Source organism: Sitophilus oryzae, unplaced genomic scaffold (genome assembly GCF_002938485.1).
Source record: "Sitophilus oryzae breed Bouriz unplaced genomic scaffold, Soryzae_2.0 scaffold_1494_pilon_pilon, whole genome shotgun sequence".
Classification (NCBI taxonomy): domain Eukaryota; kingdom Metazoa; phylum Arthropoda; class Insecta; order Coleoptera; family Curculionidae; genus Sitophilus; species Sitophilus oryzae.
The window spans coordinates 3,428,033-3,443,877 of record NW_022146163.1 but is presented as its reverse complement, the minus strand read 5'-3'; the positions used below and the strand labels follow the sequence as shown (position 1 = coordinate 3,443,877).

The window sequence follows — 15,845 nt, the reverse complement described above, 5'->3', positions numbered from 1 at the left end:
AAATAAAAAAAGTTATAAGGGTGAGCCACTTTTGAGACGCACCCGGTATATTTACCTTCGGGTTGTTTATTATTTCATAGAATCAAAATATATTACATATAGTAATTTGTTTCAGGTCCCAGATTGTATAAACAACCGGCCACGAAATCGAACAGAAGCATTATGCTGAACGCGGTAGAATATTGCGTGTTTCCCGGCGTAGTTAACCGAGAAGCGAAGAAGCGGGTCTTAGAAGAGATCAACCGATCGGAAAGTAAACACTTCCTCATCCTGTTCAGAGACGCCGGCTGCCAATTCAGGGCTCTCTACTCGTACTGTCCCGATACGGAGGCGGTCACCAAACTGTACGGCACCGGTCCTAAACAAGTCAACGACAAAATGTTCGATAAATTTTTCAAGTAAGTATAATGGTCGTCTGCTCAATATGCAGGCTGTCCCAGCCTGAGCGTGGATTAGAAGTTTCTAGAGAACCACAACATCTAGATCAGAGATTTTTTACACAAATTGTTTCACAACGAGATCTGTCGATTAAAAATATTTTCAATGTTGCGGCACTTCCGGAAATACTGAAATTTGATAGCGACTTTCTTATTTTAAATGGGTGCCCCCATTTTTTATTACATACTTAAATTCTCTGTAAAATTCTTTGAATATTGATGTTAAACACTCTATACCTAATATTAACAGTTTTTGAGAAAAAAAACCATATTTAATGCTGGGAGTGTCAGCGGGGGTGTTAGTTGAGGCTGGGAGTGTCAGTTGAGGCTGGGAGCGTCAGCGCAGCATCATAATGAGCTTGTTCTTTAGACAAATTCAAAATTGTAAAATGGAAACACCATATTTTACATTCAAAAGAATGGACAAAAAAGTACGAATTCACTCTATAAACAGAACACGATATCTGCATAGAGAATTTCATCATTTATATTTTGAATTGAGAGAACGATCGGTTTTTCAACTATATGAGAATGTCCATTTCAATATTTGATTACTTACTTAGTAAGGTGCAAAGTAGGATGGACCAAATTAATATTCTAACATATTCAATAAGTAAAAATAATTAGAAAGCAATTAGAAAAACAATTAAATAATTAAAAACAGGGAGAATTAAAAACGACTCTAATTGATCATTTTCAATTGTGATACTTTTAGCAGGTATATAAAACCCATACAAAGAATTTCGAAAGCTCTCATATATTTACTCGTACTGTGAAAAAATACTTACTAGAAATACCTAGAATTGTAGCTATTTGTTCAAGTAGTCGATCACGTAGATTTCTATTTTTATATTGGGGCAATTTTGTATTCCACAGTGCAGATCTTGCCTGTATTTCGGCGATTAGCACCTCTGCGTCCTGAGACGCCATGACAACCACCGAACGCTAGAAATCTCGCTGAACAACAATTCCTATTGAACTCGACGCTCGGCGGACGCTAGCGCAACGCCGAACGCGACGCTTTCTGCCTAAACGGTCTAATTTAAGTTAAGGGAATTGGTTCCATTTCGTGTCGACACGGACGCGACGCGACGCTCGACGCTCTCAGCCTGAATGTACCTTAATAGTTGATATTAATATACCGTATGATCGAAAAAAAAAGAGTACAAAGTTGGCTTGGAAATGATAATCGATAACATACTGCTTTTTGAACAAAGTGTCACAATATGACATGGCCAGATCTATTGCTCTACATCACTTGACGTTTAAAGTTAGGCTACTGGTTAAAATCAAGGAAAATATACGCTTCAAAACTAAATCTTAAATAACTTAAAAACAATTTATTTTATAAATAACTTAAAACCAATTTTTTAATATTATAAGAACATGTATAGTCAAAAGGTAACGAATTGAAAAACATTTTCACTAGTGAAATAAAAAAAAGTGGGTTTCCATTTAAAAAAATGATTTATGATAATTTTTTCATCGCTCAATTCCATGACAGCTGCGATCATTATTATATGACATTGAAGAATTTAATTTTTGAACTAGATAACCACATGTTTTCTCTTTATGGCACAGTGGCGTCACTAAATTTGACATTTAGGCTATACACATATTTTTGACAGGCGTCAAAAATTTTTAAATTTTTTTTCTCGAAAACGGTTAATGTTAGATATAGTGTTTAATATCAAAATTCATAAACTTTTACAGAGAATTTAAGTATGTAATAAAAACGGGGACACCCATTTAAAATAAGAAAGTTGCTGTCAACTTTTGGTATTTCCGGAAGTGCCGCCATATTGAAAATATTTTTAATCGATAGATCTCGTTGTGAAACAATGATGTGGAAAAATCTCCGATTTAGATTTTGTAGTTCTCTAGAATTTTCTAATGCACGCTCAGCCTGGGACACCCTGTATACAGAACAGTGGTTATCCTAAAGATCGAGACACACTTACCTAGGTAGAATCCTAAGATGAAATAATTTAAAGGATGTTCTATGAAAGAAGAAAGTGGTCGTAACTGCGTTTGATCTATCAACACATAAACGTTAAATAGGATACTTGTCATGAATAACCCTTGATTTTTTCCATTTGTGGCAGTGAAATATACAGTGTGTACATAAAGTATGGAATAAATTCACACATTTTCTCAAACTCGGATTTTATTAAAAAAAATTGCTGGAACACGTCGATCTATTTTTTAAAAGGGGCACATTTTACGTATATTACCTTGCCTCTAGCTTCACCCCCCGAGCGGGGGTGAGTGGCACCCCTAGTTTTTGTAATTAAAAGGGGGGTCGAGTGATACCTTATTTTAAAGGTCCCCTTCTCCAGATTATATCCCTAGAGTTTGAAGTTGCTAGTGTCATTCATCTTTGTTAACATGACAGCTTGTCAAAATTCCTAATTTTATTAGTTTTGTCAAGCTGCCATATTAACAGAAATTACGGTAGCAACTTCAAACTTTGTTTATGATATAAGTAGGCATATTACCATATTACCGTGCCTGTAGCTTCACCCACCGAGTGGGGGTGAGTGGCACCCCTAGTTTTTGTAATGGGAAGGGGGGTCAAGTGATACTTTATTTTAAAGGTCTCTCGCTAGAGATTATAACCCTAGAGTTTGAAGTTGCTACAATAATTTCTGTTAATATGGCAGCTTGACATAACTAAGAATATTAGGAATTTTGACAGGCGGTCGTGTTAACAAAGATGACACTAGCAACTTCAAACTGTAGGACTATAATCTGCAGCGAGAGACCTTTAAAATAAGGTATCACTCGACCCCCCTTCCCATTACAAAAACTAGGGGTGCCACTCACCCCCACTCAGGGGGTGAAGCTGGAGGCAAGGTAATATGCCTAAAATGTGCCCCTTTTATAAAACAGATCGACGTGTTCGAGCATTTTTTTTAATAAAATCCCAGTTCAAGAAAACAAATTTATTCCATACTTTATGTACACACGTATAGACTTACTATATGATATAGACACTCTATAAAGTGCCATAATTTGTTTGTTAAATCAAAAAACTTTTTTTTAGGTATAACTCAGGCGGAAAGTGCTTCTCGCAAGTCCACACCAAGCATCTGACTGTAACAATAGACGCTTTTACGATTCATAACTCATTGTGGCAAGGGAAGAAAGTCAACCTGCCAAATAAAAAAGATATGGCGCTTGTTGTTTAATTAAATTTTAAGCACCCTCATTGTTATTTAGTAATTTAATCTTACTTCTTTCGTTGTTTCGTTTAACGCTTCTTTTTAAATATATATTTTACAATTGTGTAATAGTGAGCAACTTAGTGTCAGATATTACACACAAAAAATAATTGTCTAACTATCGCCTTCAGTAAATTTCTGTTAAATTGATATAGATTGAACTGAGATATTAGCGAGTATTATTTTTTTTATTCTATACTAAATGTTCTTTTTTCATTGTTTTTTTTTTTGTACATGTGCCTTTTGTATTTATATGTTCTAAGATTTGTTTAAATTAAGTTTTTTATTTGTGCCAACTGAACCGACAGGTATGTACGAGAAGGTATGTGCTTTTTTTGTTTAAAGTCATATAATGTCTGCAAAATTACTATGATTATATTAGTGTCATTCCAGTTATTGCTCTAGAATTAGATATTTGCAGGACTGTTTTGGTAAAGTGTTATCTTGAGATTGTTTAATATTATTTTTCAGCGTGTCAAAATCTCGACATGAAGCTTTACCAATAATTTTATAAAACACTAAAAATATTTTGCTTAATATATTTGTAAAAAAAGATTCTTTATATAATGGTGCACTAGCCTAAAAGGAAGAAGATTGCTTAAAAATGGATGTTATGGAATTGTGAGATAAATTTACAGTCTTAATTTTTACAGATAAAATCTTTTCCCCCCAAATTCTATAAAAAATCTTTTTTAAAGAAAATAATTGGTATACTTTTTACTTTACATATTAAATTGTAATTACAGCATTATACTAATCATTTAATATCTGTAAATATTATGTTTTTATAATTATATAAATATTTATTAATACACTTAAAACAAGACAAAATCTTTAAACAATAAAATTTAATAACCTACAGTTCTTGTTTGTATGTTACCAAGAAACTTAGTGCACCGAAGGATTAAAATTGTCGGCGAAGTGAATTGCGCTAGTTTCTGTTAACTTCCGGTATTTCTGGAAATTGACGTCACTTTACGTCCTCTAAAATCCATTTTAGGATGTGTTTGAGATTAGATCATATTGTTTAGAAAATTTAAAGTATGTTCCGAAATTAGTGATTGAGTGCGTTCCGATTTTATTAATCTTAAGTAGGTATGTTTGGATTTATTCATTTTGGCCGTATTTCAAACTATAATTACTAGAATTTTTTCTTATTAAAATTGGTATATTATGATCGAAAAAAACGGCGTCCAGTTGGCGGGGAAATGATCGATGACATTTCCCATATAAAATGACAGCGATCTTCATTTCATAGCCATCGCTGACGCCGTTTTTTCTCGATCATTCATTTTGAATAAGAAAACTAAAGAAGGAGCATAATGCTATCCATGTATTCATGCATGGTGGGCGGAAAAATGACTCTAGGGTGGGGATCCTTGACAGTTCTGTTTGACGATTCATTTGATACATTTGAATTTGATTTGAAATTTGGTGGATTTGTCAGTCTTTACGGAGCTTATTTTATGTTATTATTTATTCTACTACTGATAGTTGTATAAAGGTAGTAAATCTAGATGGAAATTGTGGCAGAACTTAAATTAACAGTGACACTATCGCGATTTATCGAAAAAGACTCTAAAATAGTTGGTTGTGTAGCGTGCGGTAGATTTCGGCAAAAATCGAGTGAAATAATGGAACAACTTTTCGCTAGTAAGTGACTATATAATATACATACGTGTAGTAAACCGATCATTTATGAAATTCACTTAAATTAACTAATTATATTTTTTCTTGCATTTTTGCTTTTATTTACTACTTGTCAAAGATTAGATGTCAAAGAATTTAGATACGTCAATTTGACTTACCTGCTTCAGTAGCGTATCGGATGTTTGTGTTAATAAATAATTATTAAAACTTATCTATTTTTATTATAATAATATGTTTTTATAACAATCTTAATAACTACCAACATTTATTCACAACGTAAAATAAAAAAAAATTATTGAGTCTACCCCACATCTACCCTATCACATAGTTTTCCATTTTTTTAAATAAAATTAGAACGGCACTGATAAACCGGAATTTAAGTCGGCCATATTTCAGTCCCATCGCGGTGGACCTAAGATTTTTGATATGCTCCTTCCTTAGTCTTCTTATTCAAAGGTTTTATAACATAAATATTAAGCTTTCTCTATGGATACAACTGAATAACGCAAAGCTGTTGCTAGGATATTCTAATAATTAATTTTGATTGTGTTTTTTAAGCATTATAAATGATCGTAAATAAAATAATATAAAATATAATATTAAGTTATAAAGTGTAATTGAAACCACTAATTTATTCCACTAGTTGCAAAGTTCTGAATGAAGCTATATGGATTTGAATCGCACCTTTAGCTGCCTTATTGTCGATTCGCTGGCCGAATTAGAGAAAATAAGTGTTTCGTGGGTTGGCTGCAGAAGGATTGATGTCTCCACCAATCCATCCAGTTGAGACATAAGAGCTCCAAAAAAATGGAAACAGACGCCACCTGGTGTCGCCTGGCAGTACTAGCTAAATTGAGGGAATTGGAGGGCGGGGCTTAAAAGAGGGAAATTTTTAAAAAATATTTTTATAAGGCTCACTGACTTACTGTTTAAAGTTAATAAACATATTTTTATTACTTTAATATAATTTAATGTATTAAAAATATGTCTAATAACTTTACACAGCAAATCAATGATATTATTAAAGACTTATTATTTTCAGAGAAAATTCATAGTAAATAAATTACACATTAGTAAACAATATCATTTATTTTTTAGAGCTGCGATTTATATTACAATAATATTGAAATATATATATTTTTTAACAATGAAAAAGAATATCCCGGAACCTGAAAAAGAAAGATGATCAATTAATGACTTAAATTAGTTCAAAATACATTTTGCAAATAACTAGTGAATTGGACAGATAAACATACTATTAAAAAGACATTTTAGTAGTATATTATCATCTATTTACTGATAATACATAAGTATATAATAGGTAAATAACATGCATAAGGCACTATGATACAACTACCTGTATCATGATAACACACTAACATCACAAAAAATATATGCTAATTTAAATTTCTTTAATGGTCTAATGAAACACTATCTAGCCTCAATGCATGCCATTCCAAAGGCAAAAAAAACTGTTATACCAAATAAATATAAGCTGAATAAAACATAAACCAAGCCAATGTGCATAAACAACCAAAAAATGCATCAAAAAATACTTTTATCAGATCATGCCCTTGGATATATTATGTATTTTATATATCGCACATCCCGTTCAAAAGTTTACTAACTCAAAATAGAGAATATAGAGAACATTGTCAGGAGAAGTAAAAGAAAATTTAAGTTAACGCAATATGCTCCTTTTTGCATATTAATGGCCAAATAATGTAATGTTGATTTAATAAAAATTTAACTGGCATCCTTCTGAGGTATAAATCAGATTAAAAGGACATTGTTTTTGTAATAATTGTTTGTTCTGTAAACATTTTTTGAAGACAATACAGTTTTGAACGGGCTGTGCGATATAAACAAGGATCTTACTATTATTTGAGGTTATAAAGTATTTAAATAATATAAAACATAATCAAAATCATTTTTCATCATAAATTATAGAGGTACTTACGTGTTTTGATATTATTATCAGGAAATAATACGTTTAATTAAACAGGTACGCTGCCAGGCAAGTTCTATCGGCGGTCTTTGCAAAGTTGAAATCTAAAAATACAAAAATACGTTTACATCTTAGTTGTATTTACGAATAAAGTATTTGTGTGTAATTTCTGACTTACCAGTTAACTGAATAATCGCATTAAATACATCCAAATGGTAATTTAATATTGTAAAAAAGCAAAATTGTTTTAAATCACTTGCCAGAACAGCCCGGTCAGCTTCTTTGTTGGCAAAATGGCCGCGGTATCATGATTTAAGCAATGTGAGTGACAAAGAAAGCCAATGCCTGGCAGATGTTGCTTTCTTTGTCGTTGGTCCTGGCACGTTTAAATTTGACTGTTGCCTGTTTTCCCATACAAGTGACACCCCCGTGGTGCAACCTAATGGACGAATTCGTGACAAGGCTGATTTGATTTCCCCTTATACCTCAAGTTCTTCTGCAGCTAACCTATAAAACACTTATTTTCTATAATTCGGCCAGCGAAGGCAAATAAGGCAGCTGAACGTCTCGCCGCACACTGGTTCATTTTTGAACTTTTCAGGCTAAACCTGTATAGCAATGAAAAGTAATGTATTTCTTTATAGGGAATCAAACCAGTGCATCGCAAGGAATCGCACCTTTAGCTGCCTTATATGCCTTCGCTGGCCGAATTAGAGAAAATAAGTGTTTCGTGGGTTGGCTGCAGAAGGATTGATGTCTCCACCAATCCATCCAGTTGAGACATAAGAGCTCCAACGCACTGACGGTCAGGTCGCAGCGGCTAGCCAACGACCCCCAATCAAATGATACAACGCACACTAACGTCCACGCCCAAACGGTCGCAGCTTGGTCGCTGCCATACGTATGGTCGCTGCAACTATTAAATCAAATGATAAAACGCGTCCTGGCCGTTAGCTGGTCGTTGCGACCTGGCCGTCAGTGCATTCGAGCGCTAAGGGGAAATCAAATCAGCCTGGTCACGAATTCGTCCATTAGGTTGCATATCTTCCCCAATTCTTTCAATCAACGGTAGTAGTATTAACATCATGTCAAAATATAAATCGACAGCGCTGTAAAACAAAACTCAAATCCGTATGTTACTGGAATGTTTCTTATTAAAACTATATTTATAATAGGCGCACATACCAATTTTAACTGAATAAGAAACATTCTGGTAATTATAAGTTGAAATACGGCCAAAATGAATAGAAGCCAAACATACCTACTTAAAATTAATAAAATCGGAACGCACTCAATCACTAATTTCGGAACAAAATTAAATTATTTAATGATTTAATAAATCAATTAAATTGTTTAATGATAGAAAATACGTATTTATCAGTAGTTTTGGCAACACTGTCTTCGGAAACAACTCACTCTGTCGACTGAAAGCAGAACTACGGTACAGTATTCTTTATCCGCAGCACTGTAAACGACTATCAGCGCGCAGCGGGGTAGAGCTGAACTAAATCTCGGGACAGGTTTTGTGCCACGAAATCGCCCATAATATTGTTCATATTCTTATTTCTTAAATCAACGCTACTACAGAAATAAAACGAATAACTTACCTGTGTATTTTAAACGTGGTGTGTGTGCTCATGGATAAATAAAAACATATAGAAATGACGTATTTATTCACAGTTGACAAAATAACTTAAATCTTTAGTGTACAGGTTTGGGGTTATAAATAAAATATTACTTAATTGTAAATCATCAGGTACAAAAAATGCTTTTATAAAAATTTCACGCGTTTGATTAAGTTTTATAATATAAAGTAAATATTTAAACGAAGATGAAAATTGTGTCCATCTAGCTTACATAAATACACTTGTCATTCACTTACATATAAATGTTTATTTACTATATACAGAAAGAACAGTAGGATATCCGTTTTAAAATAGTTTAAAATTTAGCTATATTTTGAAATATTATTCTACAAAAATATGTATAAAACATACTATATGCCCTTAAGCTATACAATTAAATGCCTTTTATTATTTCACACCGCGGAAACAATAAGACTTACAATTAATATTTTCAATAAGTAGGTTGACGAAAAGTATAACACCATTTTAGAATATGATATTAATCAGGAACATAACAGTCATGGTTTTACTTGAGATTAATGATCGGACTATGCCAATAAATAGTTAACAATGTATTTACAAAATCCTAAATATATATTTAAGTCTTTATTTACATTAAACAATAATTAACAAAATAATTTTTATATGCTGGCAGAATACCTCAGTCATATTCGTTTTGTTTTGAAGCGAATTAAGAGCTATTAAAATTAGTAGAATAATAATTGTCAATTGTAGTTGAAAATTTGATAACTTGAATTAAACTATTTATAATTGAATTGTTTTTTTAAATAATGTTAAAATGTATTTACTAAAAAACACAGCGGAATAAGAGACGTTAAATTAGATTTAAAATAGAATAAAGAATAAAATTTTAATATATTTAAATATTCTTTATGTCTGAGGTACCTTAATAGATTTTCGTTCACTATATCAAATATCGAAAGAAATAGTTACACAAGAAGTAATATTATTTTTTTAAAGTTACTAAGCATGATACAAAAGTACTTTGTATATACAGGGTGTCCCAGATATAAGTGCAAGTATTTTAACTGGTAGTATAGTTCAACCCCTCAGAAAATTTTTTTTGAATTTTTTTTAATTTTTATTTAAAAAAAATTATTTCTTGATAATATGGCAACATAGGTAGTAGATTAAATTTACAAGAAATAAAATCCAGAAAAGATCCAAGTTCTCAAAATTTTAGCAAAAAATCATTTTTTTTGGGGGGAATTTTCAAAGTAAAATAACTCCGTTACTTTGGACTATTACTAAAAACGATAAAGAGAAAATATGTTTCTTTTATCGAGATCTACCACCCCTTAAAATACTTGCACTTATTTCTGGGACACCCTGTATAGCCCCCTATACACCAGGTCAAGGCCCGGTCTACGCATCCGGCCTGCGAACTTGGTCTGCCGATTAGATCTTTCGACGTTTTATAGCGATTTCAGCCTGGTTTTAAAAAATTTTAAAAGATCGCAACTTTTAAAATTTCTGAAAGTTTTAATTGAGCTAATAACAATTGGATAAATTAAACATTTTAAAAACATATTTTTTCACTAATTAAAATCTTCAAAACAAAACTATATTCAGTATTTGCTACATATTTTTTATAATTTTGCCTATATTGAATAAAAACTATTCAGCTACCGCATAGCTGAATTTATTAAAATCTTCACAATAACATCCTATTTGGAAAATTACTGTATCTTAATTGTAAATCTTAATACCTGATTTTTATATAATAACTACTTACATATTTTTTCTTAATGAGTATCATTTTCTTAACCAACCACAGAATTGGTAAATGTGTTTAAATGTGATTAATTAAAAATATATCGATGTCTTAATTAACGCTACGTGATGTATAATTGATAATAAGAAGTAATACTATTGTTTTAAAATATTTACAAGGCTAAACATATATGACTAGACATATCTGTTGACATTCTAACACTTTTAAATCGATGAGGGTGAAATTAATCATCTATAGTCGGGTTAGAGCCTTTGGCATGTGACCTTGAAAGTATTTCAATACAAATTCAGGTATACATTTTTCAAAATTTTAAATGAAATACAAAGGAAGGTCATACATTAAAGGCTACTTAACTATACTTGTGCATTCAATGTCTCACAAAAAAAAAAAGCATTTTTACATTTATGTTTTATCACAACAGAGCATATACTTATCGGCTATGTTTCTAAAACGAATCTGCGACCAGTAGTATATGAAAATGCTAGTACCGCATTTACACAATGAGTGGAAAGTGAAGCCAAAGAAAAGAAATAGGAATATCAATCTTGCATAAGTCTATCCTTTCTGTTCAATAGGATTTTCGTGCGCACGCACCAAATAAAACGATCTAATTCGTCTACTTCATCGCTGAACGCTGTCACCTGCCCACGCACTATTTTAAACTCTAAATATTAATAATATAATGGAAAATAAATTTCTTGCAGTTTTTAGGTATATAATAAAATTATATAAGAGTTTCTTGCCTTGAACTGCTAATATAGAAATTAATTCCACGCTGTGTTCGACATAATGTGGATCAACCTGCTCTCACTACCGGTTTCGGGGCCCTACCCCATCATCAGGTGAGCTTGGGTATTTCCACAATATGTCGAGCACAGCGTTGTTTATATACTCTGCGCTGTGCTCGACATGTTGTGGAAATACCCACCTGATGATGGGGTAGGGCCCCGAAACCGGTAGTGAGAGCAGGTTGATCCACATTATGTCGAACACAGCGTGGAATTAATTTCTATATTAGCAGTTCAAGGCAAGAAACTCTTATATAATTTTAATATTAATAATGTATAATATATTTTTTTATTGGTAATAGCATCATTTCAACCTGTTATTTTAGATATTCATCATATCTATCCGTTTCTTGTTTTTGTTTAAATATGTCAGAGATTAAATTTAAATTTATAAGTAATGGCGTGAATAGTCAGACGCTAAATTGATTTACGTGGTAGATAGAAACTTAGAAATCTACTTCTATTGGTTAGTATGAAATAAATCAACTAATCGAGAAGCACCTCTCACGCTTGCGTAGTTCAAAGCTGCTGAACGAAAAGGACCGACTTATGTGGATTTTATATAGCTCCATCCCAAAAATTTGGCTTCAGTTTCTATTCCTGAGTAGCCATATAGTGTAATAATATGATGAAAATATTGAATCAAGGACCCAAAGCCGATCCTTGCAAGTCGTGTATTATTATTATATATATAATATGTATGTATATATTTTGTTATATCTCTGTCTAATACAGGTAGCGAAGAGTAAGAGGTTCTAGAGAACATACAGGGTGTAACTGAATAAGTACCGAAAAATTAGGAAGCAATATCTTTTTAAAAACTAATGGTGGTTTTCATATATTCTTTTTTTCGATTTGATGTTGAAGATTAAATTAATTAAAAATCAGTAGGCGCCAAAAATTTATGAAATACCACCCTTTTTATACAAAAAAAAAATCAACCCCTGCTTTGTTTGCATTTATTTATTTACAGCCTGTATACAGAGATATTTAATTGATTACAATTGAGGAAGTTGTGTCTTTATTCTCGATTGTCACTTAAAATTTGAAAGTAAAAAAATATGACTTCTATTTTTAAACCAGTACAGTAATATGGCAGTATAGTTTGATGTTCTTTCAGTCTAAATTTATTATTATTATTCTGGAACATTTAAGGAACCAGAATTAAGAGTAGATGTGGAATTGCATAGAAAATCTATTTGCTACCTTTTGAAAATCTATTTGCTATCTTATAAGTACTCTTGGATCATTGAATATACTAGGGTCAGCAACGTTGTTTGAGTTAAATAATTAGACGATTAGACGCCGTGATTGTTAGGTTAGGTTAGGTTGTTTTTTTATTGTTAATCTGGATTAACAATAAAAAACAAACAACCAATCACGGCGCGTCTCGATCTATTACAGGAAACGGTGGGAACTAATTTTTATAACACGGGCTTATATTTGAGTTTACTTCTGCTATTATTTTTCCAGAAATGGTTTTGCGAAATGTTTTAGGAAATATTTCGTAAAACATTTCGGGGATAGTGTAGAGGCTGTTTTTTGAGATTTCAGTGTCATAAAAAATTGTTGATGAAGATATTAGGTTTGTTCCAACCCGCCGCAGAACCGTCACCGAACGAACGATCACGCTCGTGCGCAGTAATTCAAATGTGTTCCAACTGAGATTTGACGGTTATCGGACGATCCTATTTTCGTACCAACCTACCTTGGGATCGTTTAGTTACGATTTCAGAACGGTAATTTCGGTACATGGTACAAATTGAGAACTGTTTGGGTTGACTTGCGCATTAAAGCATATTGGCAGGGATTATCGATTTTTAACAGCTGATTCTGGTCCGGCGTCCGGCTGATGCTTCTGTCTTGGTTATTTTTTACGAATTGGAATACGTGTGCGTTATACTTTTGCTTATGAGTTTGTGTGGAGTAAATCGTTCGGAAATTTTAAATTGTATACTTGCATAATTATCTATAGATAATAATTAAGTATGAGTGACGATGGTATGACTGATTTCTCTACCTCCACTTCAGATAGTGACAATTTGGAGTTGCTGCCTAGTGAAAGGGTGAAAAATGAACAAAATAGGTAAGATTTAATCGTATTTTCTTGTTTCCTCGAACAAAAACAAAAAAAACGATCAATACACGCACGCTTGACACTTTAGACAGTTCCGAAAACAATCCACAAAGCGTTCCAACGTTGATAGTTTTTGCACCGTCACGAAACTATTCGAAGTTCGCGCATGCTAACAAAGTGCAAGAAAACCGATTCGAGTACGATTTCGAAACGATCCCGAGATGCTGGTTGGAACAAACCTATTATTTCTGAAGATGGGGTACTAAAACTTGGTAGGAGAGTTTTACTGAGATTTAGAAAAATAAAATATTTGAGTTACATGCTACTGGGTGTTCAAAATATATTTATGAATGTAGACTACTTAAAATTAAAAAATATATTATTATTTAAATGGTACACTATATATTATTTTTTTCTGATAGATTTTACAAAACTCTTCGACCTTTATAAAGTATGTCCATATACCTATAATAATAAATTTTAAAAAAAATTAATAGCGACTTATTCTGAAATTTTTAAATGTGCATCTTAACCTTCCCTATAACATTTCAATTTTTTTGTAAATTTCGAAACAAAGAAGATAATGGACTTTATCGTTGACTTACCCTGTACATGAAGCTAGATGTAAACCTGGCTCCAAAAATGTATACAATCGTATACAGTATTATTTATATTAAAGAGTAACTATTAAATCTGAGGATGCTGAATACACAATTATTTAATTGCATGGTTTTTAATACATTTTTAGACATTTTCACTCATAAGGGGTAGACTTAATAAGTAGTCGCAGATTCGTTTAAAAAACTAAGCTACAACAAACACAATAAAACATTGATTGATCACACACACATTCCAAGAACAACTATTAAGTCGAAATTCCTGAGGACATTTGTCGTCTTTATGTATTGAAACGTTGTGCGCGAAATATTGCGGAAGTGTTATTTTATCGGTAAAAAAGTAGACGCCGTAACGTAAGTATATATTTATGGGAATGATGATTAGAATGATTGATGATGATATTCGATATGATATGAAACGTTTACCTAAAATTCAACTATGACGAGTACCACTACTTACTTAAAAAAATCACTACAGTATAATAAAAATAGACCTAGTTATGTATGTATATTTTTATCATTTATCAGTCTCCTGTCTGGCTTAATTATAAAACTATTTTTGGAGGTTAAGTTAGTTTAAAGTAAATCTTGGGGATCTAGTCACAAATGGATCCTCTCGCAGTTAATTTACATATACGTATCGAAGTATACACTAAATTAAGGAATAAATTAATATAAAATTATAATATAAAAATACAAGGATACGTATAATCATCGATTGAAACAAGCCAGTCTTTTAAAGAATATCTGTATCTTTCAAGTAAAAAGTGTAGAATTTAGCGACATACATATCTTTAGTAGGATAATTGTCATTCAATCAATTTTTTGGTTAGTTTTATTTTGTTCTTAATTGGAGTACAAGACAACTAAAGATTATCTAATGAAAAAAGAAACGACAAAACAAAAAAGAGATTGACATGATTGAAAAACCAGAAAAATCAGACTTTTGCACTGATTAATATGGTGACAATAATGACAGAAATTTTTCAGGAACCGTGTTATGGAACGGGAAACCAATTTTCTGTCAATTTTTGGTCGTCTGTCAAAATCGTCCTTTCGGTTTAGGGAAGATACATGGTATTAAAGTATACCGGGTGTTGATCAAAAGTAACAAACCCCTAACTTTTTTATTTTTTCATATAAAAAACGAGATTTGGTATGTTAGTATATGACATAAATCAGGATTGATTGACTTATTCAATTAGTTTCGGTCACTTCCTATTTCACCGGAAATGACTACAACTTTTGATTTTTAAATTGAACCTTTAGAATTGTTACCTTATGTGATAGAAAATGACATTCTGAATAGAATGACATTTGTCAATTTTTGACATTTTCGCATATGGTCTATTGTAAACATGCGGTTCATAACGACATAAAGTTCAATCTAGAGTGCCATGGCTGTGTTAAAACTACTAATTTTTAATCAAGGAGCCTTAGAAAAATAGATCTAGATCGTCTAATTTTTTCGTGACTTTTCCTGTATATTTAAAAGATGCCCAAGTCGAATTTTTAACCATAAATAATTTTTTTAACGGAACAAGGGTAGCTCATTAGCATACTTGAGTAAAGCATTTATTTACGAATAATTTGGTACCTAACACTTGGTGTTTCAAGTCAAATTGTCGTTATGAACATTTTCATTGCACTCTAGATTGAGATTTAAAATTCAATTTTTTTAAGTGAAAATGTCAAAAGTTGACATATATGATATGTTTGCAGA

The 15,845-nt window shown here is 31.9% G+C and overlaps 1 protein-coding gene across 9 annotated transcripts in view; it reads left to right on the top strand.

Moving 5' to 3' along the window:
- Positions 1–4,522, top strand: part of LOC115877511 (patronin) — a 210,518-nt gene extending 205,996 nt beyond the window's left edge. For all 9 annotated transcript variants that reach the window (XM_030893722.1, XM_030893719.1, XM_030893720.1 and 6 more), the window contains 2 exons: positions 116–398; positions 3,484–4,522. In XM_030893722.1, coding sequence (XP_030749582.1) covers positions 116–398; positions 3,484–3,628 — 428 coding nt within the window. In that variant the 3' untranslated portion in view covers positions 3,629–4,522. The remainder of the gene's footprint in view (positions 1–115; positions 399–3,483) is intronic.
- The last annotated feature ends 11,323 nt before the right edge of the window (positions 4,523–15,845 follow it).